The sequence below is a fragment of the Petaurus breviceps genome, unplaced genomic scaffold (assembly GCF_028583685.1).
Source record: "Petaurus breviceps papuanus isolate PSGF00001 unplaced genomic scaffold, PetGlider_PUasm1.0 90510, whole genome shotgun sequence".
Lineage (NCBI taxonomy): Eukaryota > Metazoa > Chordata > Mammalia > Diprotodontia > Petauridae > Petaurus > Petaurus breviceps.
Genome location: NW_027187267.1, coordinates 3,974,157 through 4,001,070, shown reverse-complemented (window position 1 = coordinate 4,001,070; position 26,914 = coordinate 3,974,157). Strand labels below are relative to the sequence as shown.

General features: G+C 43.6%; 2 protein-coding genes across 13 annotated transcripts in view; one reads left to right on the top strand and one right to left on the bottom strand.

Moving 5' to 3' along the window:
• DCAF8 (DDB1 and CUL4 associated factor 8) overlaps positions 1-19,327 on the top strand; it is a 53,012-nt gene extending 33,685 nt beyond the window's left edge. For 10 of the 11 annotated variants that reach the window (XM_069062890.1, XM_069062891.1, XM_069062884.1 and 7 more), the window contains 7 exons: positions 5,597-5,669; positions 6,117-6,174; positions 6,628-6,735; positions 8,489-8,619; positions 15,974-16,093; positions 16,499-16,615; positions 17,169-19,327. In XM_069062890.1, coding sequence (XP_068918991.1) covers positions 5,597-5,669; positions 6,117-6,174; positions 6,628-6,735; positions 8,489-8,619; positions 15,974-16,093; positions 16,499-16,615; positions 17,169-17,285 — 724 coding nt within the window. In that variant the 3' untranslated portion in view covers positions 17,286-19,327. The remainder of the gene's footprint in view (positions 1-5,596; positions 5,670-6,116; positions 6,175-6,627; positions 6,736-8,488; positions 8,620-15,973; positions 16,094-16,498; positions 16,616-17,168) is intronic. The other variant, XM_069062888.1, reaches the window with a different exon arrangement.
• Positions 19,328-19,667: 340 nt separating this feature from the next.
• Positions 19,668-26,914, bottom strand: part of PEA15 (proliferation and apoptosis adaptor protein 15) — an 11,598-nt gene continuing 4,351 nt past the window's right edge. Inside the window, exons 2-4 of one of the 2 annotated variants that reach the window (XM_069062892.1) lie at positions 23,141-23,331; positions 22,109-22,264; positions 19,668-21,794 (exon numbers count right to left, since the gene is read on the bottom strand). In XM_069062892.1, coding sequence (XP_068918993.1) covers positions 21,730-21,794; positions 22,109-22,264; positions 23,141-23,312 — 393 coding nt within the window. In that variant the 5' untranslated portion in view covers positions 23,313-23,331 and the 3' untranslated portion in view covers positions 19,668-21,729. Of the gene's footprint in view, positions 21,795-22,108; positions 22,265-23,140; positions 23,447-26,914 lie in introns of both variants that reach the window. The other variant, XM_069062894.1, reaches the window with a different exon arrangement.

The following is a 26,914-nucleotide window of genomic DNA, read 5'->3' as shown; positions in this document are numbered from 1 at the left end:
CATATATCCTCCCCCATCATCCCCCTAACTTTCTAATAGCACAAGATGGATTTCTGTACCCCAGTGTCTATATATATCTTATTTCCCAGTTGCATGTGAAAAAACACATATTTTTTAAACATTTGTTTTTAAAACTTTGAGTTCCAGATTTTTTCCCTTCTTCCCTCCTCACCTGCCCCCACTGGGAAAATAAGCAATTCAACATAGGTTGTACATGTGTAGTTACCATATCATTTCAATAGTAGTTTATTGTGGAAGACTAAATATATTTCTCTCTATCCTATCCCTCTCCCTACTTATTCTGTTTTCTCCTTTGACCCTATCCCTTTTCAAAAATGTTTGTTTCTAACTATCCTCTCCTCTATGATTCCCCCTCTTATCCCCTACCCCCCCCCCCCCATTTTCCTGTAGGGTAAGATAACTCAATTGAGTGTGTATGTTATTCCCTCCTTAGGCCAAATTCAATGAGAATAAGGTTGCTCCATTCCCTTTTACCTTCCTGTTCTTCCCCTCCATTGTAACAGTTTTCTTTTTACCTCTTTTATATGAGATAATTTACCCTAATATATCTCTCCCTTTCTCCTTTTCCCAATAAATTCCCCTCTCACCTCTTAATTTTATTTTTTATATATCATCCCTTCATATTCAACTCATCCTGTGCCCTGTCTATGTATACATGAACATACATATGCCCACCCTCACAATATATTTATATGCACATACCACCTTCCCATACATAAATATATATGTATGTGTGTGTGTGTGTGTGTGTATACATATATATCCTTCAACTATCTTCATACTGAGAAAAGTCTTATGAGTTACAATTATCATTTTTCCATGTAGGAATGTAAATAGATCAACTTCAGTAAACTCCTTATGATTTCTTTTTCCTGTTTACCTTCTCATGCTTCTCTTGCTTTTTGTATTTAAAAGTCAAATTTTCTGTTCAGCTCTGGTTTTTTCATCAAGAATGCTTGAAAATTGGGGCAGCTAGGTGGCAAAGTAAATAGGGCTCTGGCCCTGGAGTCAGGAGGTCCTGAGTTCAAATCTGGCCTCAGACACTTAACACAAAAACTAGCTGAGTGACCTTGGGCAAGTCACTTAACCCTAACTGCCCTACCTTTCCCCCTCTAAAAAGAAAAAAAAAAAGCTTGAAAATCTTCTGTTTCATTGAATGACCATATTTTCCCCTCTAGCATTATACTCAGTTTTGCAGGGTAGGTGATTCTTGGTTTTAGTCCTAGCTCCTTTGATCTCTGGAGTATCATATTCAAAGCCCTTCAATCCCTTAACGTATAGAAGCTGCTAGGTCTTGTGTTATCATGATTGTGTTTCCACAATTGTTTACACAAATTGTTTCTTACTGACTGCTTGCAGTATTTTCTCCTTGACCTGGGAACTCTGGAATTTGGCTATAATATTCCTAGGAGTTTTCTTTTGGGGATCTTATTCAAGAGGTGATTGGTGAATTCTTTCAATTTCTATTTTGCCCTCTGATTCTAGAATATCCAGGGTAACTTTGCTTGATAATTTCTTGAAAGATATTTCTTAGGCTCACTTTTTTTTGATCATAGCTTTCATGTAGTCCAATAACTTTTAAATTATCTCTCCTGGATCTATTTTCCAGATCAGTGGTTTTTCCAATGAGATATTTCACATTGCCTTCTATTTTTTTCATTTGTTTGGATCTGTTTTATGGTATCTTGATTTCTCATAAAGTCATTAGCTTCCAGTTGCTCCAATCTAATTTTGAAGAAGTTATTCTCTTCAGTGACTTTTTGAAGTTCCTTCGCCATCTGGCAGATTTGTCTTTTTAAGTCAATCTTCTCCCTGGCTTTTTGGGCCTCTTTTGCCATTTGAGTTAGTCTATTTATTTAAGGTATTATTTTCTTCAGTGTATTTTTGGGTCTCCTTTAGCAGGCTGTTGACTCGCTTTTCATGATTTTCTTGCATCATTTTCATTTCTCTTCCCAATTTTTCCTCCACTTCTCTTACTTGATTTTTAAAATCCTTCTTGAGCTCCTCCATGGCCTATAACCAGTTCGTATTTTTCTTGGAGGCTTTTGATGCAGGAGTTCTGACTTCATTGTCTTCCTTCCGCTCCATGCCTTGATCCTTTTTGTTCCCAAAAAAGGATTTTATGATCTATTTGTGCTTCCTCTGCTTGCTCATATAGCCAGCCAATTACTTGACTTTTGAGCTCTTTGCCACAGTAGAACTCTGCTTCCATAATGGAGAGAGCTTTGTCCCAAATCACTGGGGTTTTCACAGCTGTCAGAGCTATTAGGAGGATGCTCTCTCTACAGCCCACACAAGCTCTGGCACACTGGCCACACACCCCATGACCACCACCCAAGATTGTGATCCAGATCCAAGCAGCTTAAAGTAAGAGCAATTACCCTCTGGTCCCTTGGTCTCCCTATGATCTGCAGGCCAGGAGCTCTGGAAGCAACCATTCTGTGCAGCCTCCACCTCCTCTTGCCCAGTGGGCAGGGGCCGCACTGCACTCTTCTGTCCCACTCTGTTCCAACAGAGTTCCACACGGACCTTTTACTTTGTCTTTGATGTTTATGGGTTGAGAAGTCTTGAAACTGCCACAGCTGTTGGTGATTCACTCTCCTGAAGTCTGCTCTGGCCGCAGCTGGTCCAGGCCTCCTTGGGGCCAGAACCATGCGGTTCATGCAGAGCTGGGCTAGGCTCCCAGCCCATTGCATTAGAATCTTCCTGTTGGCCTGTTAGGCTGCCTTCAGTGGGAGATTTGTTTCTCTCTGTCACTTTGTGGATTCTGTAGCTCTAAAGTTTGTTTAGAGTCATTTTTTTACATGTATTGGAAATGATTGGAGTGGGAGGTCATGCCAGGTTTGTGCTTCTACTCTGCTGTCTTGGCTCTGCTCTCTACTCTAAACATCTCCATTTATCAGATAGGAGTCTGGCCCTCTAGGGATGTGGAGTCACCAAGGTTTGGGTTCAAATCCTGCTTCTGATGGCTACCTTAGAGTAGTCATTTGACATTACTGGGCCTCAAGTTTCTCATCTCATTTTACAGGTAATGGGTCCAGGTTGTCCCAATATGGAGGATACCTTCACAGGCCTTAACTATTTCTTGAAGTAAGATGTGTAGGCTCTCTTTTTGGTCGTGGTTTTTAAATAGTCTGGTGATCCTTCAATTACCTCAATCTATTTTCTAGGCCAGTTGCCTTTGTTATGAGATACCTTACATTTTCTTCTATTTTTTTTTCAGTCTTTTGATCTTGTTTTAATATTTTTGTTGTCTCGTGGAATCTGCTTCTATTTGGTCCATTCTCATTTTCAGGGAGTTTGTTGCTTGCGCAAGTGTGCCAAGCTATTAATTTCCTTTCCTGTTCTTCCATAGCTCCCTATTTTTTTTCCCTTAATTTTTGTTCTAGTGTTCTCATTTCATTTATAAAAAAACAATTTGAAACTCTTTTTAAAAACTCATACTTCCTCTCTTCCAGGAATTCTAGTTGAATTTATGCCCAGCTGTGTTTTACATTGAAACTTTGCTTGTCAGTATTTTGGAGCTTTTCTTCTGGGTTTGTACCTTGAATGCCCCTGTCAGTAGTTTCTGCAGCTTCCTTTTGCTTTCTGGTTTCATTTATAGCAAAAATGTCAAGATAAATATGAATCATTTCTGCCAGTAGAATATCTACTTGATCACTAAATTAGGATCTTATATTTAGAATACCAGTGGCTTAATTAATAAGTATAGTCTAAAATTTGAGTAATTCTTAGCATTTTCTGCCACTTTGCCACCATCTCTGGTGAAACTGAAGGGGACTACACAAGACTGAGAGTTATTTCTTTGTTTCATGAGTTTCCATGACTGAAGAATTCATCACCTGCTGGTTCACCAGCAACTCATCAACCTACTGGTTGACCTGCTAGTAATAAAGCTTTGTGTACTTAGGTTGAATCTAGTTAAGCAGACAACTGTCTGTCAGTGGGACCATACTTAAAACCTTCCTAGCATGGTAGAACTTACACTTTCACTCCACTGGTATAACTTTCATTAGCCCAGGATCACATCTAGGCCAAAATGAGGCATTGGACTAGGACTTTATGGAGGCTATGGCAAGTAAAGGGGGAAAACAATTCTTAGGCAAGTGGAGGAGGTAGCAGTCAATGAGTCTCCTTAGGCTGGTTGAGGAATGTTTGAAAGTTGGAGAGAGAATAAAAATGTGTCTCAGTAGCAAACTCTGGAGAGAGATCTGTGTAGTAAATATTAATCTAGCTACAGCTTTGAAAAAGTGCCACATATATTTTATTGAGCATCTACTCTGTACAGTGTATCACAGTGCTAAGCACCATAGTGGGATTAAAAGAGGAACATACATAAACTCTGCCCTCAAGGACTTTTATTCTAGTTAGGGAAAGAATGACAGTGCTTGGTAGTATACATCAAATGAGTAGCATAGATTAGATGTGCTATAGGAGTTCAGAGAAAAGTGAGGTAACTGTGTATTGGTAGAGTTGAGAATGACTTCTTAGAAAAGGTGGAACAAGCTGGGACTTTGAGCATTACTAGGATTTGGATAGACAGAAAAGGAAGAGGAGGCTATTTGAAAGGACTGCATACATTGCAAAACAGTACCAATGTATGGGGATATTCTATTTTTGTTTGGGGAAAAAAGTTTTATTGCTGTTCCTTTTCTTTCTCTCTCTCTCACACACACACGCACACGCAAGCATGCTATTGCTTCACATTAGTTCCTTTTCATCTCTTGTAGATCTCTCCCTTACAACAAATAAGTTTATTCCAACAAAATGACACATTGGTCAGGTTTGAAAATGTATGCCTCATTTAGGAAGACCTTTAGTCAAGCATTTTCCTATTAAAAAGCAGTAGAAATACTTCACCATTGGTCTCCTGAAGTTATGATTAGTCACTGTGTTGATCAGAGGGCTGAAGTCTCTCAATGTTGTACTCCTGGTTACATTGTTGTGGTCATCATTTAAATTGTTCTTTCTCCTGGTTCTGCTTATTTCACTGCATCAGTTTTTACAAATTTCCCAAAATTTCTCAGAATCCTTTGTATTCTTCATGTCTTGTGGTATAGTAATATTCCTTTACATACTTTGTTTAGCCTTTCCTCGCACCCCCCCCCCCCGTCTTTGTTAATATAAATGGTGCAGCTATAAATGTTTTTCTTTCTTTGGGCCCTCTTCCTTTGCCTTTGACCTTGCCACCCAGGTAATGGTATCACTGGGTCAAAAGATGCATATGGTTTAGTGACTTCTTTTCTGACTTATCTTTGGTAAGTAATGACTCAGGTAGGGACCATTCCTTCTTCCTTGCTCTGTACCTGGTACTCTTCCAGTTTGCTATGACCATTCCCATTTCCAGGAAATATACAATGCTGTGGCAACCATGTGTACAAATTGATTTATTGGGGTGGCTAGGTGGCAGTGAATAGAGCACCGGCCCTCGAGTCAGGAGGACCTGAGTTCAAATCCAGCCTCAGACACTTGACACACTAACTATGACTTTGGGCAAGTCACTTAACCGTAATTGCCCTTCAAAAAGCAAAAACAAAAACAAACCAAATTGATTTCTTGCTTTTTCCTCCCACAGGATTTATGACCAGCGTAAAATTGATGAGAATGAGAATAATGGTGTGCTGAAGAAATTTTGTCCTCATCACCTGGTAAAGTCCACGATGGGTTGTTGGCTTTAGACTTGCCTGACTCACTTTGACTGTCCAAAGGGAATGAGCTGCTTTAGGAGGTAGTGGATTCTCTTCACTGGAGTTCTTCAAGCGAAGAATGAATGATTGCTTGTAGAGGAGATTCTTGTTTAGTTCAAGTTGAACTAGAGGTCACTTTCAACTCTGAGAATCTGTATTCATTTTAATTTTGGCCATGAACAGTCACCTAAATTTTTAGATTAGATTTCATTGTTCTGCTAATTCAACAGTTCCTTTCTTGGGTGCCCTGAAACCCCTTTTAATAAGAGATGGCAGGCCACATTTCAGTGGTTTGCAGTCCCTCTTTGAGGGGTTAATATTTTAGGAGAAAATTGGAAAGGAAATCTGTTTTCCTTAAAAGGTAAAGAAGTTTGACAAATGTTTGTCAATGTCTGCTCTTTGTTGCAGGTAAACAGTGAGTCCAAAGCAAACATCACCTGTCTTGTGTACAGCCACGATGGCACAGGTATGTAGGCAGTGACCAGGTCCTAGGCTAGCATGACCTCTCCAGGGAACAGGTGGAAATGAAAGCATATTCTTTTCAGAGCATACCACTTTGTCATAACACTGCGTGGAGCTGATGGGGATTCTAACTATTAACACATCTAGGGAAGATAAAAGGGGAACAATATCTCCTTGCTCCAAGATGCAAATGGGTTCTGCAGAGTATGGAGGTCATGGTTGTAGCTAGCCAAGCCCAAGGGTTAACTGCCTTCACCTGTCAAGTTCTTAATGTACATAATTTAGCCCTAAGTTAGTATCTGTTATCTCTCTGAGACCCCTGCTTTCTGTGGATAGTATGCCCTAGACACGATCAGGTAACTATCTTCATTGTGATGCATATAATAGGAAACTGTCTTCCAATTCATAATTCTGATTTCTTCCTATCCCTTCATCACTATACCCTTGTTTCCGGCAGAGCTCCTTGCCAGTTACAATGATGAAGACATTTATCTCTTCAACTCTTCTCACAGTGATGGTGCCCAGTACATCAAGAGATATAAGGGGCACCGAAATAATGCTACAGGTAAAGACTGTGACACATGTGCCATGCTTACTGTTTTTCTAGGGTGTAGGAAATCTACAGGACTTGGAGTAGATAGCCACTAGAATTCCCTTCCTGTCAGTGTGGGTAGTAGAGGGCTTTTCCACACGGAATAGAGATCTCTTTGGGTCATAGTATTCAGGATAAATGAGGCTCAAAGGGTTTCTTAGGGAAGAGGCTTATACACTTTGTGGAGGAACCTGAGAGAATCCTTTTTAACTATTGATATGGAAAGTCATAGAACAAAATTTGCATCTTGTCCAAATTTTTGTGCCAAGGTTTTGACTTCTTTCATTTTGGCACATGGGAATTGTAAGAAACCAACATGTGTGTACTAGTCAGTGATGCATAAAGTAGAGGCAAGTGGGGAGCAATGTTGAACCCCTACTGATTCATGTGAAAGGGGAGAACAGGTGGTAGGGATAGGGTTATGATCATAGTTGGCATTTATGTAATACTTTACATAAATTATCTCATTTGAATCTCCCAGCAACCAACTGTGAGATACCACAGGTACCCTCTACAGCAGTCACCACAGCAAGAAAGCTGAAATACAGTTCATTTTACAGATGAGAAATGGATGTTTAGAACATTAAGTTGCCCATGGCCATGCAGATAATAAAATGCCAGATGTAGGATTTGAATTCAGGTGTTCCTGACTCCTACCTAAGTCCAGCCCTCTTTCCATCATGGGTGTTAGCAGTACCCTGAATGCCACTGAAAATTGACATCTATTCTATTGGTTACTATCACACCTGATCTAGAAATTATATCTGTCCTGGATGTTGTAGGTTTGAGTGTGATATTCTTAGGTCATTCAGTTATTATTTTTTTTACACTGGCAAGACTTAATGCAAATCTCAGCCTACCAAGAGAGAGGACAGCAAGGTAACCAGCCTAAAATATTGGCAGCTATAGAACTTGATTATAACAGTTCAGATTCCTGACCTCTCTTATTAAATACAGAGAATACAGTTCTCTTTTTTTTCCCTTTGATTTTCAGTATTATTTGAGGTTAAATGCTCCTGGTGTCTGTGAAACATTTATCAGACTAGGGAAGCTTATGATTCTGAAAATATTGATAAAGCATTTTTTGTGATGAGGGTTTTTTTTTTTCAGTAAGTGAGTTCCTAAGGTATAGAATAGTAATATAGAAAACTTCAGTAAACCTGGGTAGACCCATGAGTAGATAACCAAATAGGTTAATAATGACTATCCTGCTTGAATCATCAAACTGGACAGATGAAGGTTGGTACTGAGGAATTATAGCATAGTGGAGCATATTATGCACTTGGACTCAGGAAACCAGAATTCCTATCCTAGCTCTTTCACTTAGAACCTGTGTGACCTTGGACAAACCATACTCCTTTTCTAATTTCCTCATTGTTAAATCAGGGATTTGGATGGTTTGTAGAGTTCTTCCCAAATGTAACATTTTTTTTATTATGGGTCACCAAGTACCTGCCCTAAGAGTAGCTGTCTGGAAGAATACAAATAAGCTCTGGGGTCTGTGGTGATTCCCTCTGTTGTGGCCATTTGCTATATGCATATGCTCACTTGAGTTCTCTATAAATGAAAAAGATCCATTGGCTCAGAGCTGAGCTAGAACTAGTGCTGGTGCTGAATGGGGAACATGAGCTGGAATGTCTGGGCATTTTGCTCTGAGCAAGGCAGATGGATACAGGCCTGGTGCCAATTCTCATATGGGAATCTTTCCCCTCACTTCCCATTTCAGTGAAAGGCGTCAATTTCTATGGCCCTAAGAGCGAATTTGTGGTGAGCGGCAGCGACTGTGGGCACATCTTCCTTTGGGAGAAATCGTCCTGCCAGATCATCCAGTTCATGGAAGGGGACAAGGGAGGCGTGGTGAGTGTGGTGTGGTGGGTCTGGCTGGCTCCCCAGCCCCCCAACCACTAAGGTGGGTATAGGCAGTATATAACATCCTCTTTGTGGCAGGGTTGTCTCCCAAGGGTCCATTCGGCTAAAATAGAAGACAGTAAGTAGCTAAGAGGTGCTGAGATATTTGAGGAATATGTACCAACCTAGCTCTGTTTCTGTAGGGTTTTTTCTTTTTCTTATTTCCTTCTCTATTTTTGTCTTAGATCTCTGCCCCCCTTTAAGGCAGGGTCCTCCATAAGATAATAGGAACCATGTAAAACAAATATCCTCTTACCTATGTACAACAACTCTTCTTAGCACTATCTTTTCCCAAGAAAAAAGTGATTTGGAGGTATGTACAGTCATCTCACCACAGCCTAAAGCTAATAAGCCTTTGTATTTTCTAATAAGGGAGCTGTTGTCAGGGAACATGGTATAACATCCTTGTCCTCTAGTATATTGTTATTGGATCTATTCTCTGCTACCTCTTTATTGCTTTACATAAATACATTTAAATACAATAAAGTTTATGTAGAATTGAGGCAGAAAATGTGTGATTCCTGAAGAAATAGTTACCTCATTGGTTATTATTTCCTTCTCCATCTCCTTATACCTTACGTGTGTGTGTGTGTGTGAGACTTCAGAAGGAAAAGCTAAGTATACTGTTGTAGTTAGAGTTAGAGGACCTCAATTTGAATCTCAACCCTACTCACAGCTCTCAGAGTCTCTTGTCAGTAAAATGAGGAATTTGGACCAAATGAGTTCCAAAGGCCACTTTCAGTTTTAGAGTATATTATCTGACTGTGGGTTGAGTGTTATGGACCTCAGAAGTGTTTTGTAGTATTAGAAAGAAAGCACTACAAAACTCACCTTTGACTACCCAGTACTTTATAAAAGCTAAAGAGACCCAACTCTATCTGTGATAGCAATCTCAGTATTTTGAAACTTGGGTGGCTGGGAAGAACTGACCTGTATCCTATCTGACTCCTGCAGCCCTTCAGCGTGTTTCATCATTGATTCTATCTTGAAAGACTCCAGACATCTCTAGGCTTACTTGGAGTGGTACCTGAAAGTCAGGATGCTCTTTTGTATTCTGTGATTTGTTCTTACTTATTTATAATAGTGGCTCTACAAGTTTTACTCCAATGCTGCTGCTTTTTTTTGGAGGTCCTGGGTTCTTGAAGGTAGTGCCAGAAAGAACACAAGATCTGTCAGGTTTTAGAAAGGCTTCTGCATAGGCCTAGTAACAAGCTTTTTTTTGTGGACCAGCCTAGTTAAGTACAGAGCAGCATGGCACCAGTATACTGGCCACTAGGTGGTGTATTCTTTGGTCATGGAAACTTAGGAAACCTCAAAAAGAAAATATATCTTAGGCCTGTGCAGCCCCCTTAGATTCTTTATTGATGGTAACAGAGTTGCAGGAAGGGGGGAAGAACATGCTAATAAGAATCACAGTTTTTAGACAATCTATAAATATTTATCTGTTGACTAGAGGACTTGGACCTTATCAATATTGACATTCTCACTATAAATGAAACCAAAAAATATAAAGAAGTGATCTCTAAGTGGAAGGCTCACAGGCATTCCATGAAGGTACAAATAAAGGAGCTGGTGGAGTTGGTTTTATCACAGGCAACAAGAAGTATTTCATGGAATATTTGTTCATCTCTATGTTATCCCATGCTTTTCCCCCCGTGTTTATGATGAACATAATCAAAAAGAAGATAATTTATGCAGACATCTGTTGCAGAGAATTAGGAATTAGTGAAATTCTGTGAAAACTTTTGTAAGAACATATAATGTTCTTTTTTTTTTTTTGGAGGGCATTTGGGGTTAAGTAACTTGCCTAAGGTTACATGGTTAGTTTTTTTGTGTGGGTGTTAAGTGTCTGAGGCTGGAACCGAACTTGGGTCCTCCTGACTCTGGGGTCAGCACTGTACTCACTGTGCCACCTAGCCGCCCCAAGAACATATGTATTCTTAGTATACCCAGTACCTATAATGAAAAGGTGAGTCTGGAGAGGGGAGGGTATGTGTGACCAAAAAAAAATAATGTTGGAAATATGGCTCAGGATCAAAATAACAAAAGAAGAGTCAAAAGTTTTTAGATTGCTCTGTTAACCTTATTCTAGTACATCAGAAATATTTTTTCCAAGAAGATGAACAAGAATCACTGGACATTGGTGAGCAATGAACAACCTCACAAAATTGAGATTAACTTTTAACAGCTAAAGAATGACTGGTTGCTGATACAAAAATTGTTTTAAAGAATTACTAATTAATTATTAAAGGATATTATTAAACCTGACTTATTTTTAAAAGCTATTGAAGCCAAAAAAATGGCAAATGGATAAAGGAACATCCATTAATACAGATGATTACTGTTTTCTCTGGAAGCTTAACCTATATAGCAGTCACCACAGCAAGAAGGCTGAAAGAGTCTAAGGTACCACCTTAGCCAATAAACACTTGGTCTCTTTGCTAGTCAGAGAAGCATAGCATTCAAATGCAACATGGGATTAGAATATAAATTCATTTATAAAATCTTACTTCAAAGGATAGTTGAAGGTTATGAGTACTTTCAACTCTTGGAAGAGCAAGGAATGGTGGAGGAGAAAATGAGTTAAGCCAATTTAGTCAGATCATCACAAGCACATTTAGAAATGAAACTTGAAGGACAGCCAATAGATTATTAAATGGAAAAGATCTGTTAAGGTTTCTACATAGTTTTTTCATCAGTGACAATAGGGCCACCAAATTTGGAGTCAGTATCATAGTTACTGATGTGTTTACATGAGGAAATAGAAATAACACAAAAGAAAATAGGAGTTGTCACTAAACTAGATCAACAATATGAAGGAGGTCTATGTGGGAATCACATTTTTGAGAGTGTTGAGGGATTGATTTTCAAGAAATCTGAAATAGGGAAAGATAACAGATAATTAGAAAAAAATGTTACTGTTGCCAAAAATGATTAAGAAGTTATGAATTATGACCTAACCATATGATGACTACCTCATTTCTAAAATATTTAAGAACCACTTAAGCATGTACTAAGGGCATCCTTGTTAAGAAATATATATATAAAATGGGCATGGGTGGTCATTCTTAAAAAATATTTTATGATAGACTGTAGCTTTAGTCACACTGTTGATTGAGAGGCACAGTGAATATAAGAACCTATAATTGCTTATTGTTGGTTATAACTTAAAAAAGGCATTTGATTTGGTAGAGCAAAATATTCTTGAAAGCTCTCTGATGGTGTATTCCATACAGAAGGGAAGATCATAAAATATTCCTTGATGTGTGCAACAACATAGTTTATTTCTTTCAGTGATCTGATTATTACTATCATTTGAGGTATAAAATGGGAGACGTGCTTCCCACAGATGTTTGCCACTGTTATAGAAAATGGCCGGCTTAGAATACAAATTGACAGAGGCATTCCCTCTAGATCCTTTTGTTTGTGGATAACATGCCAATTGAATCATGGCCTGGATCATTGCAGAGTTTCCTAAATGAGGTCTGTAGTCACTCAGGTGAGTTCAGCCTAACTTCACACATGAAAAACCACAATGAAGAATGCCTATTGTCCAGACTGTTCGATACTTGGTGAGATAGCTCATAGAGCTGGTCCATCAGTATGTCTATTTTGGATAAATGCAGGTGGATAGTGAACTGTACCCATAATTTATAGAAGAGAATGATCAGGGATTTGTGATATTGTGCTACTCTGTTAATAACCCAAAGCTTCTCCCAAATAGAAAAACCAGTTTTTAAAACCAGTCTCCCAGTGATGCTTTATGGTGATGAGTCATGCAGTACTACAGTCTTGAAGGAATCAAAATGTTAGATTAGGGCAATGGTGAATGTAATACTGCAATCTGTTAAAGACAACGTACAAACAGATGTTACCCTTGAAGAAATATATGAATGGAAAAGGAAATGGGACAGTCATATGAAAATGAGTGATAACTACCAGGTAGCCTTTTTGCTACTTTGGTGCCCGAAATTTCATAAGACATAGAGGAAGACACCTCCATCCCTCCAGGCTGTGTATGAACCCCTTGTAGAAGATTTATGAGAAAGCATGGACAAATCACATAGGATGAGAAAGGGTAGTTGGATTTGTACTTGAATTTTTGGCAGGAATATATTAATGAAAACTAGATTTATTGAAGTATTATAGTGATAGCCCATATTTACACAGCTTTAATGTTTTATGAAGTACTTTTCTCTCATAGCTCTCTGAAACAAGTTAGTATAAGGATACTTCATTTCACAGAGAAGGAAAGTCAGTTCTATGACAAAGCTAGTATTCTTACATGGGTCTTTTGGTTCTAGATCAACTATTCTGTACATGACACAATTACTTTGATGAGGGATTGCTTAGAATTTTTATTCCTGCCTCAGCTGAACCACTGGGACTACTTTGGGATGCAGTGCCCCTAAGGCCTGAATATAGCCAGAGATACTGAAACTGGAAGCTTATTTCATATGTCTAATTTTTCCCTTCCCCTAATTCCCTGCAAGAGATAGAGGGTAAGGAGCTCAGTATTTGTCTCGCTAGAATGAGCTCAGGTCTGAGGCAAAGTTGGTTACCACCTACAGTAAGTATAAAAGACCACTAGCAAAAACCTCAAAGAAGGAAGTGTAGTTAGAAGGCAGCAGAAGGATTTAACACTTTTATTTGGATTGAGGTGGGAAAATTGTTATTCTCCCTTAACCCCAAACTCCTTGGGATCATTTCCAAAGAGATGAAATGAGCTGAGACTTAAAAGGCTAAGAGCTTTCCTCATCTCTGTTAGCATTTCAAAATGACAAGGCTGAATGACTAGTGATAACAGCTTTAACACAGATAGGCCACTCTCTCTGATCAGCCAGTATGGGAAGAAACAAATGATGCAAACATCAGTTTTGGAGGCACTTTCTTAGGAAAGAGACTTCCCACTACTCCTTATCACTCCTATTGTGATTTTGATTCTCAGTGCAGGAGGCAGAGGACCTAAATTAAGGTTATTTCCAGCCCTACCTTTAGTCCTACAAGTTAAATGATTCATTTGAGCCTATTTACTCCCTTTCAGGTAGATCCCTTAATGACATTAGACATGGGGCTTAACTTTGTATCTGAAACATTAGACTTAATAGTAGTCTTACCATAAAATAAAATATAACTGGGAAAAGGGCTTCAGAGGTTATCTAGTGCAGACTTCATTTTACAGGCGAAGGAAACTGAAATGCAGAGAGGTCCAGTGTCTTATAATTATTTAATGCCTAAGCCAGGACTAGAAGCAGGTCTGATTTAGACCCTGTCTCTGACCTTAGTCTTCAAATATACATTTTTGCTACCATTCAGCTCCATATAGGCAAGGAGGAATCCCTGGATTTCTGGCACCATTTTCTAAATTCACTTTCTACTCATCCCAGTAACCAAGGCCACAGCTCTTTCCACTTGCACAAAGAATGCTAGTTGGACAAACTGTAATTTAAGTGAGTTGATAAAGTGATTATACATAGCCATTACTTCAAAGGAAGGGCAAAAAAGACCACAAGTGTGTTCTAATGACCCCAGGTCTAACCCTCCCTCACTTCAAACTTCCTGCTGCCACATGGTTAGGAACATGATCTGTTCCCAGTAGCTTTGGGATCTTTACTCCCAAGCTTAAGAAACAAATCCCCTGTTGCTATTGTCTTCTTTTTAGCTAAGTTCTAGTTTAACTAAGTGTTGTAGTTGGGAAGAGCTTGTCTGAAGGGAAGGGGGCATTTAAGCATGACACCAAACCAGCTCTAGCTTCCTTTGGTCATATTTCCTCAGAAAAAGGAGTATCCCCACCCCTCCATGGGACTAGGACTTGATGCCTTCCTTGCCTCTTTTTAACTAAAATAGAGGAGCCATTATCCTGAGGCGGGAGTTAGCGTCAGTAGGATGGGTTTCTGTTTCATTGCTTAGCCTTGTATTGCCTGACCCTTCTCTAAGCCTCTTTTTTTGTAAAATATAGGTTGAAGAGCAAAGACTTAAGGAAACTAATAGGCCTGTGATTTCCTCAGTTGTCCTTTAGCTTTTTTTTTTTCCCTAAAGCAATTGGGGTTAAGTAATTTCCCCAAGGTTACATGGCCAGTTTTTTTTTTTGTTGTGTGGGTGTTAAGTATATGAGGCTGGAACCGATCTTGGGTCATCCCAACTCCGGGCCAGTGCTCTTACTCACTGTGCCACCTAGCTTCCCCTGTCCCTTTGCTTCTTGAGACTTCTGTGGGCAACAGTGTATATGGTGGGGTTGTTTGTGACTGAACCTCAGACTGCTACAACAGCTGCAAACATGAGTATGGAGGGTGGGGGGAGTTTGAAGAGGGGGGGATTCACAAAGTGATTTTAAGGTCACACTTCAAGTTCCATCCCACATCCGACTCCAAATTTGGAATTGCCTGTTTCCAAAAGACCAGCTCTTCTGGGGAAGGGTGGGGTCATTCCTCTCTTGCCCCAATCATAGGGAAAAGAGTAACCCAGGTTACTAGGACCTGGTATTTTAGTTTTAGACAGCAGGGGGCGGAAGAGTCTATCCAGAAAGAAATATGAATGAAACAATTTTTCTTACCTTGTGTGTGTCTGTCCTGCTCTGTAGCTGTACACAGAGAAGTGACCATGACTGGGTTTGTAGGAACCTCATGGATTTCTTCTGTGTCAGAATAAGGTCAAGAGGATTATGTTCTTTTGTAGTTAGCAGAGAGGAGAGTCTTTGGGTCCATATGTATAGGTCACAGAAAAGGACAATTTGGGATGCCAAAAGGATAATCCTTTCTCTGCCAGCCCAATCTCTCCTCTTTGTATCTTTCTCCTCGTTGAGTAAACAACTCTAAATGAATGTTCTCATATCCATTTTTGCTATCTTTTGTGGGGGTATGGGGGGACTACTTGGTGAAAACTGCCCAGACAGTTCTAGTCTCTGATGGATTGAAACTTTAAGGCTGGATTAGTCGTCTGGACCATTCTTTTGTGGGTAGTAATGTCAGTAGGGAGAGCAGGTCAGGCACTTAACCATAGGGCTGTATTAGGGTGGAGTCAAATCACTGAAATATGTTAGGGGAAAACTGGATGACTCTGGTCTTCAACCTTAGTACCTCATAGCATCTTTTGGTGTCCTATTTCACCCTCATGGAGGGATTAGTTAGCTTAGGAATAGTGGAATAGGTATGGCCTTGCCTCTTGCAGTCCAATTCCCTAACACTGTAAAACTGCCCTGCCAATCTTGTGAGAAAGAGGAACCATTGGAGAGCAAGCAGTGGTGTTGAAGCCTAGTTTTCCTTTCCTTCACTCCCTGAACCAGCGCTTATTCTTTCCTTCCCAGGTAAACTGTCTAGAGCCTCACCCCCACCTGCCTGTGCTGGCCACTAGTGGTCTAGACCATGATGTCAAGATCTGGGCACCTACTGCTGAGGCTTCCACGGAGCTAACTGGGTTAAAGGATGTGAGTGACCACTGACAAAAGTTGAGCACTTTTCCCATCCTCTAGTGCTCCCACCCCCTTCATTGACTCTCTTTGTAATGGGTGTCCTAACAGTTTTCTTTCTCCTTCCCCATATTATTGCCATTGTCTTTCCTGGACCTGTGCTCATCCCAGTTTTAAGGGTCTCTCTATAATTGGAAGTAGAAAGAGGAATCTTTTGTAAGAAACATTCAGAACCAAATCCCTTGCCTGTTTAGTTCTGAACCCAGTGGCTCTTTCCCTAGCCCTAGCCACCCTCTATAAAAGTAGCCAGGGGTTTTTCCTCCAATGGGGATCCCAATTTGGGGGATGACACCTCTGGTCTTCCAGATCAGGCCATAGGATGCTAGGTACATCCTACTTAGGCTTTATTCTCTTGGGTTCCAGGTGATTAAGAAGAACAAACGGGAGCGGGATGAGGACAGCCTGCACCATACTGACCTGTTTGACAGCCACATGCTCTGGTTCCTCATGCACCACCTGAGGCAGAGACGACATCACCGGGTAAGTCAGAGTGGAGTAGGGAAGATCTTTTCTATCCCATCATTCCCCAAGAACATTGTTCTTAATGAATTGGATTCCCCTCATTAGGAGGGTTAGGAAATGCTACTGACCATCTCTTTCCCAACCCTTATTCCCATTCTGAAGAGAAAAATGGAAGGTCTAGGTTGGGTTTCTCTTGCCTATGCCAGCACCCTTGTACCTGGCCCTACCCTAAGAGAGTCACATGACTGCATTTTCCTTCAAAAGCCCTAATGTACTCAAACTAGAGCCATCACCAAATAGAGCTGACACCTGTGTCCTCCCCCTCCCTGAAGGAGACACGGCAATATTGTCTCTTTATATAGGAAGGATGTTAGGTTTTCAGTGACCTATTCAAATCTGAGGAGCTCCTAGATTCCTCTCATATAGGAATGTAATTGGGAAGGGGGAAGGTGTTTGGAATCCTTGGATCCTTATCTTGCATTGACTCCTGTGGGCCCCAGTGTCCCCTTTCCTGGTATGAAGGGTCTGCCCTGGGGGTAGTCACTAACACAACCCCTCACCCCACCAACAGCGCTGGCGGGAGCCCGGGGTCGGGGCCACAGATGGAGACTCAGATGAGTCCCCCAGCTCCTCAGACACATCGGACGAGGAGGAGGGCCCAGACCGGGTGCAGTGCATGCCTTCCTGAGAGCCCTGAACTCCCTCGGGAGGGATGAGGGGTAGGGAAGGGGAGGCAGCTGAGGACAGCCTGCCAACCTGCTCTGCTTCTCAGGGGGCATGAGGCTGTCCCTCTCCTGACCCACCCGAGGCCCTCACATTCAGCAGCATTGCACTTTGGACTTTTTGCTTTAGAAAAAAGAAAGACATCCAAGGGGGAAGGACAGACTGGAGGAGGGAGACAGAATATTAAGATGCACAAGGGGCGGGTGGGGCATTGAGCCCAGGAATGTGGTTCGGTGGAGAGGTGCACGAGACTCCGCAAGAATGGCCTCTCCCCAAATCTTTTCCTTTTTTTTCCTTTTCTTTCTTTTTTTTTGAGCCTGTTGTATTAGTGTGTTTTTTTTGGGGGGGAGGGGTGGCAGTGTTACTTTTCCTCTCCTCTTCCTTGTTTCTTTGGGGGAGAAGGCCAAGGAATCTTTGGCTGCTCAGCACCATGAAGCCAGAGTGGGAATGGAGGGGCCACTCCCTCTTTGGTTTAGGTTTTTTGATTTTTTTTCTCTATTTTTTTTAAAGCCTGGGAAAGTTGCATTTTCTCCTCCTTTCTCTCCCCTTCCCCCAGTCCCTGCTTGTTCAGGGTAATTCCACTCCCTGCTAGGACTCCCGCCTCTGAGCCCCAACTATCCCACTCACCTCTTCCCCTTTTTGTCCTCCTTTACATATCACAGTGTTTTGCACTTGATTTTTCCCCCTTCCTTCTCCTTTCATCTTCCACCTCACCACCTAAAACAGGGTGGCAAAGAGGTGGGGGAAAGGGATGAGGATGGGGGGAGGGGGTGGGATAGGAAGGATGTTAACTTTTCTGTTACTTTTAAGGAAATGTATGTTTGGCGGCGGTGATGTCCCTTTCCCTATCACTGTTAGAGGCCTAATTTTATATCTATAAATATATTAAAAAGCAAATCAAACTTGGATGTCATCAAGTTAAAATTATTGTCAAGTTTTAAATATATGTTCTCTATGAATGCAATAAAGGGACTGGGTGGGAGGGTTTTAAGGAAGGGAGTGGGATTAGTGATGGGGATGACAAGTGGAGTTAGCTTCCCCTTTTTGTCCCCAACATACCTATTTGGGGTTTTCTTTTTGGATCCTAGGAGTCTGGAGGAGGGGAATCTCCCCAACTTTAGAGCACAGCTGCCATGAGAAATAGGCAGGGCTTCTCATTACAACTTGGATGCTATCCTTCCCTTAGCCCCTGAAACCTTGCCTCTACTCAGTTTTGGTGTTTTTTGTTTTTGTTTTTGGTGGGGTGGTTCTGGGAATCTGTTCTCTTTGGCCCAAATGCTGGACACCCATTAGAAGCATGACTTCTCTGGGCCCTAGAAAGGCTGTCACCCTTTAAATCTTCTTTCTTTTTCCTTACTTAAAGTGACACACATACCCCCCTCACCCTATCCCACACAACCCACATGTCATCTAGCCCCTCCTATCATCCCTTCTAATAGGAGCCAGCGCTCCTAGAGAAAGGTGAGACTTTGAGACTTCACTTTCCCCTTCCCCCAACCCCCCATTTTGGGGACACCAAGAAGGAGGACTCAGCCTTATGGAAGAATTGGTCAGTAGCAGAGTAGAGTGGCTTAGGGATGGGTCCCTTTGCCTAGGCATTTAGTCAGGTAATAAAGAGTAATCAAAATGAAATTATGGCCCTGAAGCCCCTGGCTGAGTGTTCTCCATGCTTTGACTGTGCTTCCTTCAGTCCCAGCCCTCCACCATACCTGGTCAGGGAACATTCTTCCTTGGCTTGGAGCAGTAAAACTCCCTCTGGGCCTGCCAGTTGAGGAAGATGAATTGAATAAAGATTTCCTTGGACTCTTCTAACACTTTACCCAGCAGCTCTCAGGCCAGATGTTAACTATTCTACCACCCACCCACCCTGCACCCCATGAAGGATGTGAGGGAAAACTGAGTGGTCTGAGTCCCTTATTGCTTCTAGGGTAAAATGGGTTGGCTGGGGAATAAAGCACTCTGGAGTTTGTTGTATTTTCTCTCAGTAAAAGCTTTTTTTTTTCTGACTTTATTTGCTGCCATGTGTGATATATGGGATCTTCACTGAGGGCCCTTGCTTCTTCCTGCATAAGTGCCTGGCTCTTTGACCCCTTTTTCTACCCTCAGGAATTCTCATAAGTGGCATCAGAAGAGGTTTTTTTAGTCTCACAAAGCCCAAACCTGAGCCTGACACTTTGTAAGCTTAATGAAGCTTATGGAGGAGACCTGCTCCAGCTTCACCTATAGTTGCCCAGACCCCCGTCATTAATAAAAACCACAATCACAAAAGAGCAGCATTTCATTTGGTGCCATGGGGCTTTCATGAGTCTCTGAATTCTGACTTTTCATAGATACTCCAGAACCATGGTTGTATTCAGTACAATCACCTTTATTCCAGGGTTAGAACAAGGCCGTGCACACTGCAGACAGAGGGGCACAGGGAAATGGGGTGACTCTCACTGCAGTGCAGGATAGTGGGAGGGTAGGTTAGTATTTTTTTTAATCTGTCTTAAGAGTAACCAAGGGACAGGGAATTTTAAAACTAAGGTGACCCTGCCTTTGTTCCCTCCCAGCTGAGGGTGGGGTGGCACCCCTCCTACCCCAACATTATGTACCCCCTAACACAGGAAGTAAGAGCCCATTTCTCTTCCCAGTCCCACCAATCTCCTGTTTGCTTTGGGGAAAAGGAGCCAGTGTCCCCTTAACTCCTAGGGAAAAGCCAGATAGGACTAAGGGGTCTCAGGAAGGTCCTTAAGGCAAAACCGCGGAGTGTGTAGAGGTGTTTGTTAAGGCAGGTGTCTGCAGCAGTGGCAGGACAGGGGAGGTGACTATAGAAGTTGGGGTATTTGGGGTAATGGGTAACCTCCAGCCCTCTGGCTTCTTCCCTCTTCAATAGCTGGCTTATTCCTCTCACTTACTTTCTACTCTTACTTCCTCCCTAGAAGCATCATACACAAAAAAACTTACTCTAAATCAACTCTAGGCTTGAATGTGACTTTTTAAATTCCTTCTCTGTTTTGGCTATGTGGCAGCCCTTCTATGCCACCCCAACCCTCACCCCACCCCCTTTTTCCAAGCTCTCTGGTCTGACCTAGACAATAAGTTAACGCTAGAAACCACAAAAGGGCAAACATGGCAGTGCGGGTTTAATATACATATATGTAGAATATATATGTACACACAGTTAGCACGGTCAGGGTAGGGAGGGGCATCTTGGGGTCCATAGGCTGGGGTCAGTACCCCCTAGTGGTTTGGCTAGGAAGTGGCCATAAACCCAAGGGGCCAGGAAATGGGGCCAAGTGGAGGAGTGATATCAGTGCTCCCCCTCCCAGACTGAGCCAGGTCTCTTGTCTAGGGGTGCAGGATTAGTGCAAAAGAAAATACTGTTAAGTTTCCCCCTCCCATTCTCTATTGTCTGGGGGCATTCCAAGTTTGAAGTAATAGGGGCAATTCCCCCATTAGCCAATGGTCATGGGGCATGGGCCCTGAAAGTAGGGGGATGGATTAGGATTGGAATCCATAGGTCCGGTCCCTTAGGCTCAGGGCTGGAGTGTTTCTCTTGGGAGAGGACTTACTGAGGATAGCTCTCTAGTCTTTCTCAGGCTTAGGGTATTTCTGTGAAACAGTCACTAAGAGGAATGGAGGAATAAGGGAGGGATACCTGCTCCCTGTCATCTTCCCTCAGCTTTGGCCTCCCACTTCCTCTGTCTTTCTAGAATGGAAAGCAAACAGGGGCTTCAACTTTAGAGAGCTTCTGTATACCCATCTCAAGTGGGTCAGAGAAAATTGAAAAGGGGGTTTGTTTATTCATACCCTTCCAAGGGAGGGCATTGAGGGGATCTGCCTTATAGCTCAACTGCAGTGCATGAATCTACACTTCACTAAGCCTTCCCCAAGTGGGGAGCTCAGGTCCACTCCTGGGCCACATTGGCCTAGAACTACTTCTTTACTCTTTCCTTAGGTCTTCTCTCTTCTCAGCCCTGAATGGGCCCTTCCCAACCCTCAACATTCTTAGTTTTCCTTATCCCCATCTTTCCTCATTTCATTGGGAAAAATAAACCCCCTCCCCACTCCCTAGACTTTTTCGTGGGGGGCTTAGAGAGGTAAGGGAGTGAAAGTGGGAGATGCAGGGGGAATGTGCTGATTTCTATTTGCATAGAAATAAGCCCCCACCTCCCCCTAGCGTGGGGGGGACTAAGACCCCATACCCTGCCCCCCCCCACCCAGGGGGGACTAGGGGAGCTAGACGGACAGACAGACAGCCAGAGCGTGCGCACACACACGCACACACACAATTGGGAGTGGTTAAGACCAGGTTAGTGAATAGATAGGGTAGGGGGTGGTGGTGCAGTGCTTGCCCCTGCCCCCTCCCCAGGAGGATGGGGGTGGTCCACTGAAGGTCCAACCTTCCTCCTCTTCCTCCTCCTCCTTCAAGCCTTCTTTGGCGGGGGAGCCAGCTTGATGATTTCTTCCTCTGAGGGCTGCCGGATGATGTCTGGAGGAAAGAAGGGATGAAACCAGGAAGGGCTGTGGCTCAGGGCATGAGCAATGGGAATGAGGGGAAACAAGACCCTGTCTGGCTTTTTTAGCCTTTTATTCCTCAAAGCCAGGGTCCATAACCCAAGCATCTGGAGACCAAGCCCATTCCCTAATACCTAAGGAATCCTGTGGAGGGAGAGAAGTAAGGATAGAGGAAAGGGCAGAGGATGACTTTGTGCCAGGAAGTAAGAAGGCAAAGGGATGTGAAGGTAAAGGAAGAAGACGGCAGAAGGTTGGCTACTTATGGCTACCTCGGGCAGTGTCTTATACCTTTATACTTCTTGGCACTAGGAATGCGGGTCAGTTTAGTGTCCAGCTCATCCTCCTCAGAGATCTTTAGCACACGGGTCCTGTAGTCAACCACCATGGTCAGCAGGTCTGGTCTCCTTGAAATCTCAAAGATGTGCTCTATGTAGGAGAGGTTATCTAGAAAGATGAGGGCAAGCAAGTCAGAGCTGGCAGAGCACACACCACCCTATCTTCTGCTCTGTCACCCTCAGCCCTCTAGGTGTTAGACTGAGTGTAGACAGGGTAAGGTAGAATAGTTCAGAGGTAGCTCTGAGGACAGATGAATCTTAAGATGCTTTTAAGCCTGAGGAGAGCCTGGACTTCTAAAAATCACTGTAATTACATTCTAATAAGAACGGTAGTTCATACAGAGACTTTATTTTATAAAGGGCTTGTTACAAAGCCCCTTCCTCACAAACACCCTGGTGAGGTTGTGAGTGTAATGATTTTCCCCATCACACAGATGAGGAAGCTGAGGGTACCTTGTCCGTGGTCACACAGCTAGTAAAAAGGCTGGAGCCAGTGTTCTAAAAAAGTACAGTGGTCTTTCCACTGCACCGCATTGCTGCTAGGGAGCACAGAGCATCCCTGCTATTGCCAAGTGTCTGCATCATTATGGATTTAAGGTAGATCTATCAGGTCAAGAGTTTTAAGCTGGTGAGGAGGAACCCCTGCTCCCCATACCTACACAGTCTGATGGTGTGCCCTACAGTACTGCACCAGTAGGTATTTCTCCACAGAAATTCCAGGGTGAAACTACCATATAATATTTGGAGAAAATTTCACATGTCAGACAGAAGGGTAAGTAGACAAGGCCACCCCTAAACAAACGCTTCTTGGGCAGGTCTAGCAAGTGTGAGGCTCCTTTCTGATTCCTTCAAGCCTCTTCCTTTTGTTCCTGTCTCCTCAACCTCAGCAGACAGATGACCAGAAACTGATCTAAGTGTGAAGGTCTTAGGGACATCCTGAAGTTCCCAGTCTCCATCAAGGGCATGCACACATATACTCACATACCTTTGTCCAACTTATTGTGGGTCTCGAGGAAGTGAAACCAGGCACTGCCAGTAGTGATCTCCTCACTCTTCTCACTTGGAATGTCTTCTTTGCAGGCAGACTTAAGCTGTTCCAGGTCCTCATGGGTGATGTTGTCAGTCAGGTCCTGTAGGAGGGTCCCGTACTCTGTCATGGTTGAAGGTTCCAGGGAACTGAACCAGAAAAAAGGAGTTCAGGCCATGCTGATGCCATTGCCCTCACTGGTCACTCAGGCCACCTATGTGCTTTGCCCTTCTACTGCTGGGTGAAGTCACAGCTCTTGGTTGCCTTTTGGGAATCAAGGAAAAATGGCCCTTAGCTGTTTCCTTGAGGCCTTCCCCACATTCAGTTCTTCCAGGTACATGGGAGGTAGAGAGGATGGAAGGAGAATCAGAAAGTACTTAGGGGAAAAGCAGGCCCAAGCCTTGGATGTTTGAGGAAAGATGTTTCTACCCTGGAGGAGGAGCTATAGGAAGGTGGGAGGCAAGGAGATGAGTTGGGGGAAGGGACCACAAAGACAGACACACCCCTTTCTCTACTCCTCATTTTTCTTCCCCCCATCAGTAACCCTGGCAACAGCTCCCCTGACGGAGGAGGCGGTTACTATGACAACCTAGCTTCTGACTTTCTCACCCACTGTCTACTCTTCTCCCGTCCCTCCCCCCCCCCCCCCCCCCCCCCACACCAAATCACCTAACTACTGAGGGTGGCTAAAAGGAAGGCTTATGAGGGGCATATTCAGCACAGAAACCCAAGAATCCCACTTCCCATCCTCTTCCAAAGGAACCTGGGCCCTTTTCCCTGCCAGGGTAGTATTCCTCATAACAGGGTAAAAAAGCCCCTCTTTCCCACTGAGATCTGGCCTAGGAGCTCTAGCTATTACCTCCACCCCCCAATTGAGTCACTTTTGGATGGAAGCCTGCCCCCCTGTTATGGCCCCTCTGTGTTCAGTGCTGCATTCAACCCCTTGAGGGAAGGCAGGGAGCAGTGGTCCCTTCATCTCCTCCCTCACCCCCTGCAGGGTCCTTTCTCTCCTCAGACTGGCCCACAGCTCCCACTCACCCTTTTCTCTCCCAGGCTTTGTGGTCCTTTGTATATCCCCCGCGCCCAGGAATACCAATCGGCTCGTGCTGGCCCCCTGCCCAGTTCCCAGGCCGGCTGGGTGGCGTTGGGGGTGGGGTGGGGAGAGAAAGGGTTTCTAGGGTGGTATCAGAATAGAGATGGGGATAGACTAGGTCCATATCATCCTTTCTGGGTCGGCCTCCCTTCTATCTAGTTTGTCTTGCTATCTCCCCCTCCTATACAATCAACTCCCAATACACCTCTGATTGCTTTGTCCAGTCCTAGTACTGTCATGATTTACAGAATTTGAGGTCATAGGGCCTGGGTTTGAATCTCATCTCTGCTCTGCTACCTGCATGACCATGGGCAAGTTACTTCTTTAGCCTTAGTTTCTTCTGTAAGTTGAGGGAATTGAATTCAGTGACCTCTAAGGTTCCTTCCACATCTTAATCTTTGATCCTATAATCTCTTGCCTGGATTTTCATGCATGGACCCCACTGTTGTCCTTATCTCCAGTCTTTATCCTCTGAAACTCTCTATCACTTGCCCTTGTCCCACTCTCCTGGGATTTCAGTCTCAGGAGATGGAGAGAGGCAAGGACCAGATGCAGTTTAAACTCCCTCTAGATCCCCATGCCTCTTTTATTGAGAACTACAGATAAGGGAGAAAGAAGGTGAGGACCCTTCTTAACAATGACACGGGGGCTGTAGAAGGATAGAACAAAGTTAAAAGAGTAGGGAGAACTGCCGGTGTGAATCCCTCTTGAGATTGGCCTAGGAATAGCATTAACTGATGGGAGGGTGAGATAATTAGAATCTGGGATATCCAGTATAGATGACCACAACTTTTTCTCTTCCTCCTACCAGGCTTCCCTAAATTGAGGCTGTCCACAGAACTACATCTTAACATTGCTCCCAGCACCTTCTCCTACCCTCTCCTACTCCTAAACCTTCCCCTTCTATCCCATCCTATCACACACACACACACACACACACCCCCCCGCAGGGCCCCCCTGCAGTTCACAGGGTAGTAAGCCAGGATGCTGGAGTTCCCATTCCCAGTTCCCTTTTTAGACTAGGAAAAACAAGACTCCCTCTAGGGCAGGCACTGTAACATACATACAGAAAGAAGCTGAATTAAGTGCGTCCCACAATGAGCCCGAGCCACATAGGCACATAAACTCAAACTCTCACACCTAGGTGCAGTCAGACAGAAGGGCCCAGCAGTGGCTACAAGCCCTGGCTGGGCTGAGAACAATGCTCTCTGCCTGTCAGCACCAGGAACTGTCTCCACCCAGAAATCTAGGTCACAGCCAGCTAGCTCCTGTGCTGCCCAACCCCCTTCCCCAGGGACAGACAGAATGGGTGGGATGGAAGATGGTGGGCAGAGCAACAAGATGTGGGGAGTTGGGGGGCAGGGATGGGGTGTGGGAACTGAAAGAGATGCAAAAAATCAGAAAGGAAAAGGTAGGAAGGAAAAGGTCACCCAACATGCTAAAAGTATCCTTTGCTCTCTCCCCAGCTTGGCAGGCAGGAGCACCCATGAAGGAAGGGTACATATGGGCCAAGGGGGGAGCCTGTGTGACAAGGAGGGAAGATGGGTGTGTGCTTCGTATATTTGGGTAACCAAGCTCATTTTCATGAGTATGTCACTGATCATCTTGACAGTCGTACTCTATGTGTGGGTATGTGTCTGTCTGAAGAGAAGTTATGGAGTCACAGGTGCAAGTATGAAGTAGATCTATAAGGGATTAGTGTAACATAAGACCTAAACCCAGAGAGGCATTACAGGAGAGTACTGGCAGTGTCAAAGGGATGGGTGTGTGTATGTGTGTGCCCAGCTTTGGGACTGAGGTCAGGGAGAGGAAAAGGCTACTGGGATTATGGCTGGGATGGATGAGATCCTGAAAGATCAAGGGATCGCTGGGAGGAGGGAACAGTGCCTATAGAAGCAGAGAAAAACTCCAGTCTCATTATGGCAACAGAAGCTGGGCAGACTGTCCCCCTCCCCCCACCACATTTTATACACAGTGATCACAACAGGGACTCTGTAGTCTGCCTGGAGGTGCCCTTTTTGCCTGGGCAAGGGAGGACTGCAGCAGGAGGGAAGGAAGTAAGACTTCTGGAGGACCCAGGAAGCAACAGACAAGGCATCTCTCTCCCTGGAGGGAGGCTGGGAAGCAGAGTGCAGAAACAATCTTAGCATTGGAAAGGATGGAGTGGAAAGAAGGAATAACTGAGTCTGGCCTCCTAATCTGGGGCTCCCAGACCTGTCCCTCTGGGAGCGGGGCTTCTGTCCATCTTCTCTTACCACCTCCTCACTGTGTGAGGGCAGGGTTGCTCCATGTAAAGCTAAATTCTAGGACTAGCACATCCAGACCCAGAGAATGGAACTCTGGGTTTAATCTGGGTCCTGGGCCTCAGAAGTTTTCTACTCTGCATGATCCTGACTGTCTGTTACCCACTCCCTCTCAGTTCACACCACCTTTCTCGCCCCCAAGCTGGGGTCTTATGAGGTTTTTGGGCAATTCTCCTTGTTTCTACTTTGGGGAGTCATTCTTCCAGAGGGATGGCTAGCGTAGTGTGAGCACTGCTGCACTGGGCCCATCTGGTTCTGGGTGGAGGACAGGATACCAAGGCAGGAACCCGGAACTAAAGCAGGAAGTCCCCTTCCCTCAGTGCTCATTCTCCCAAC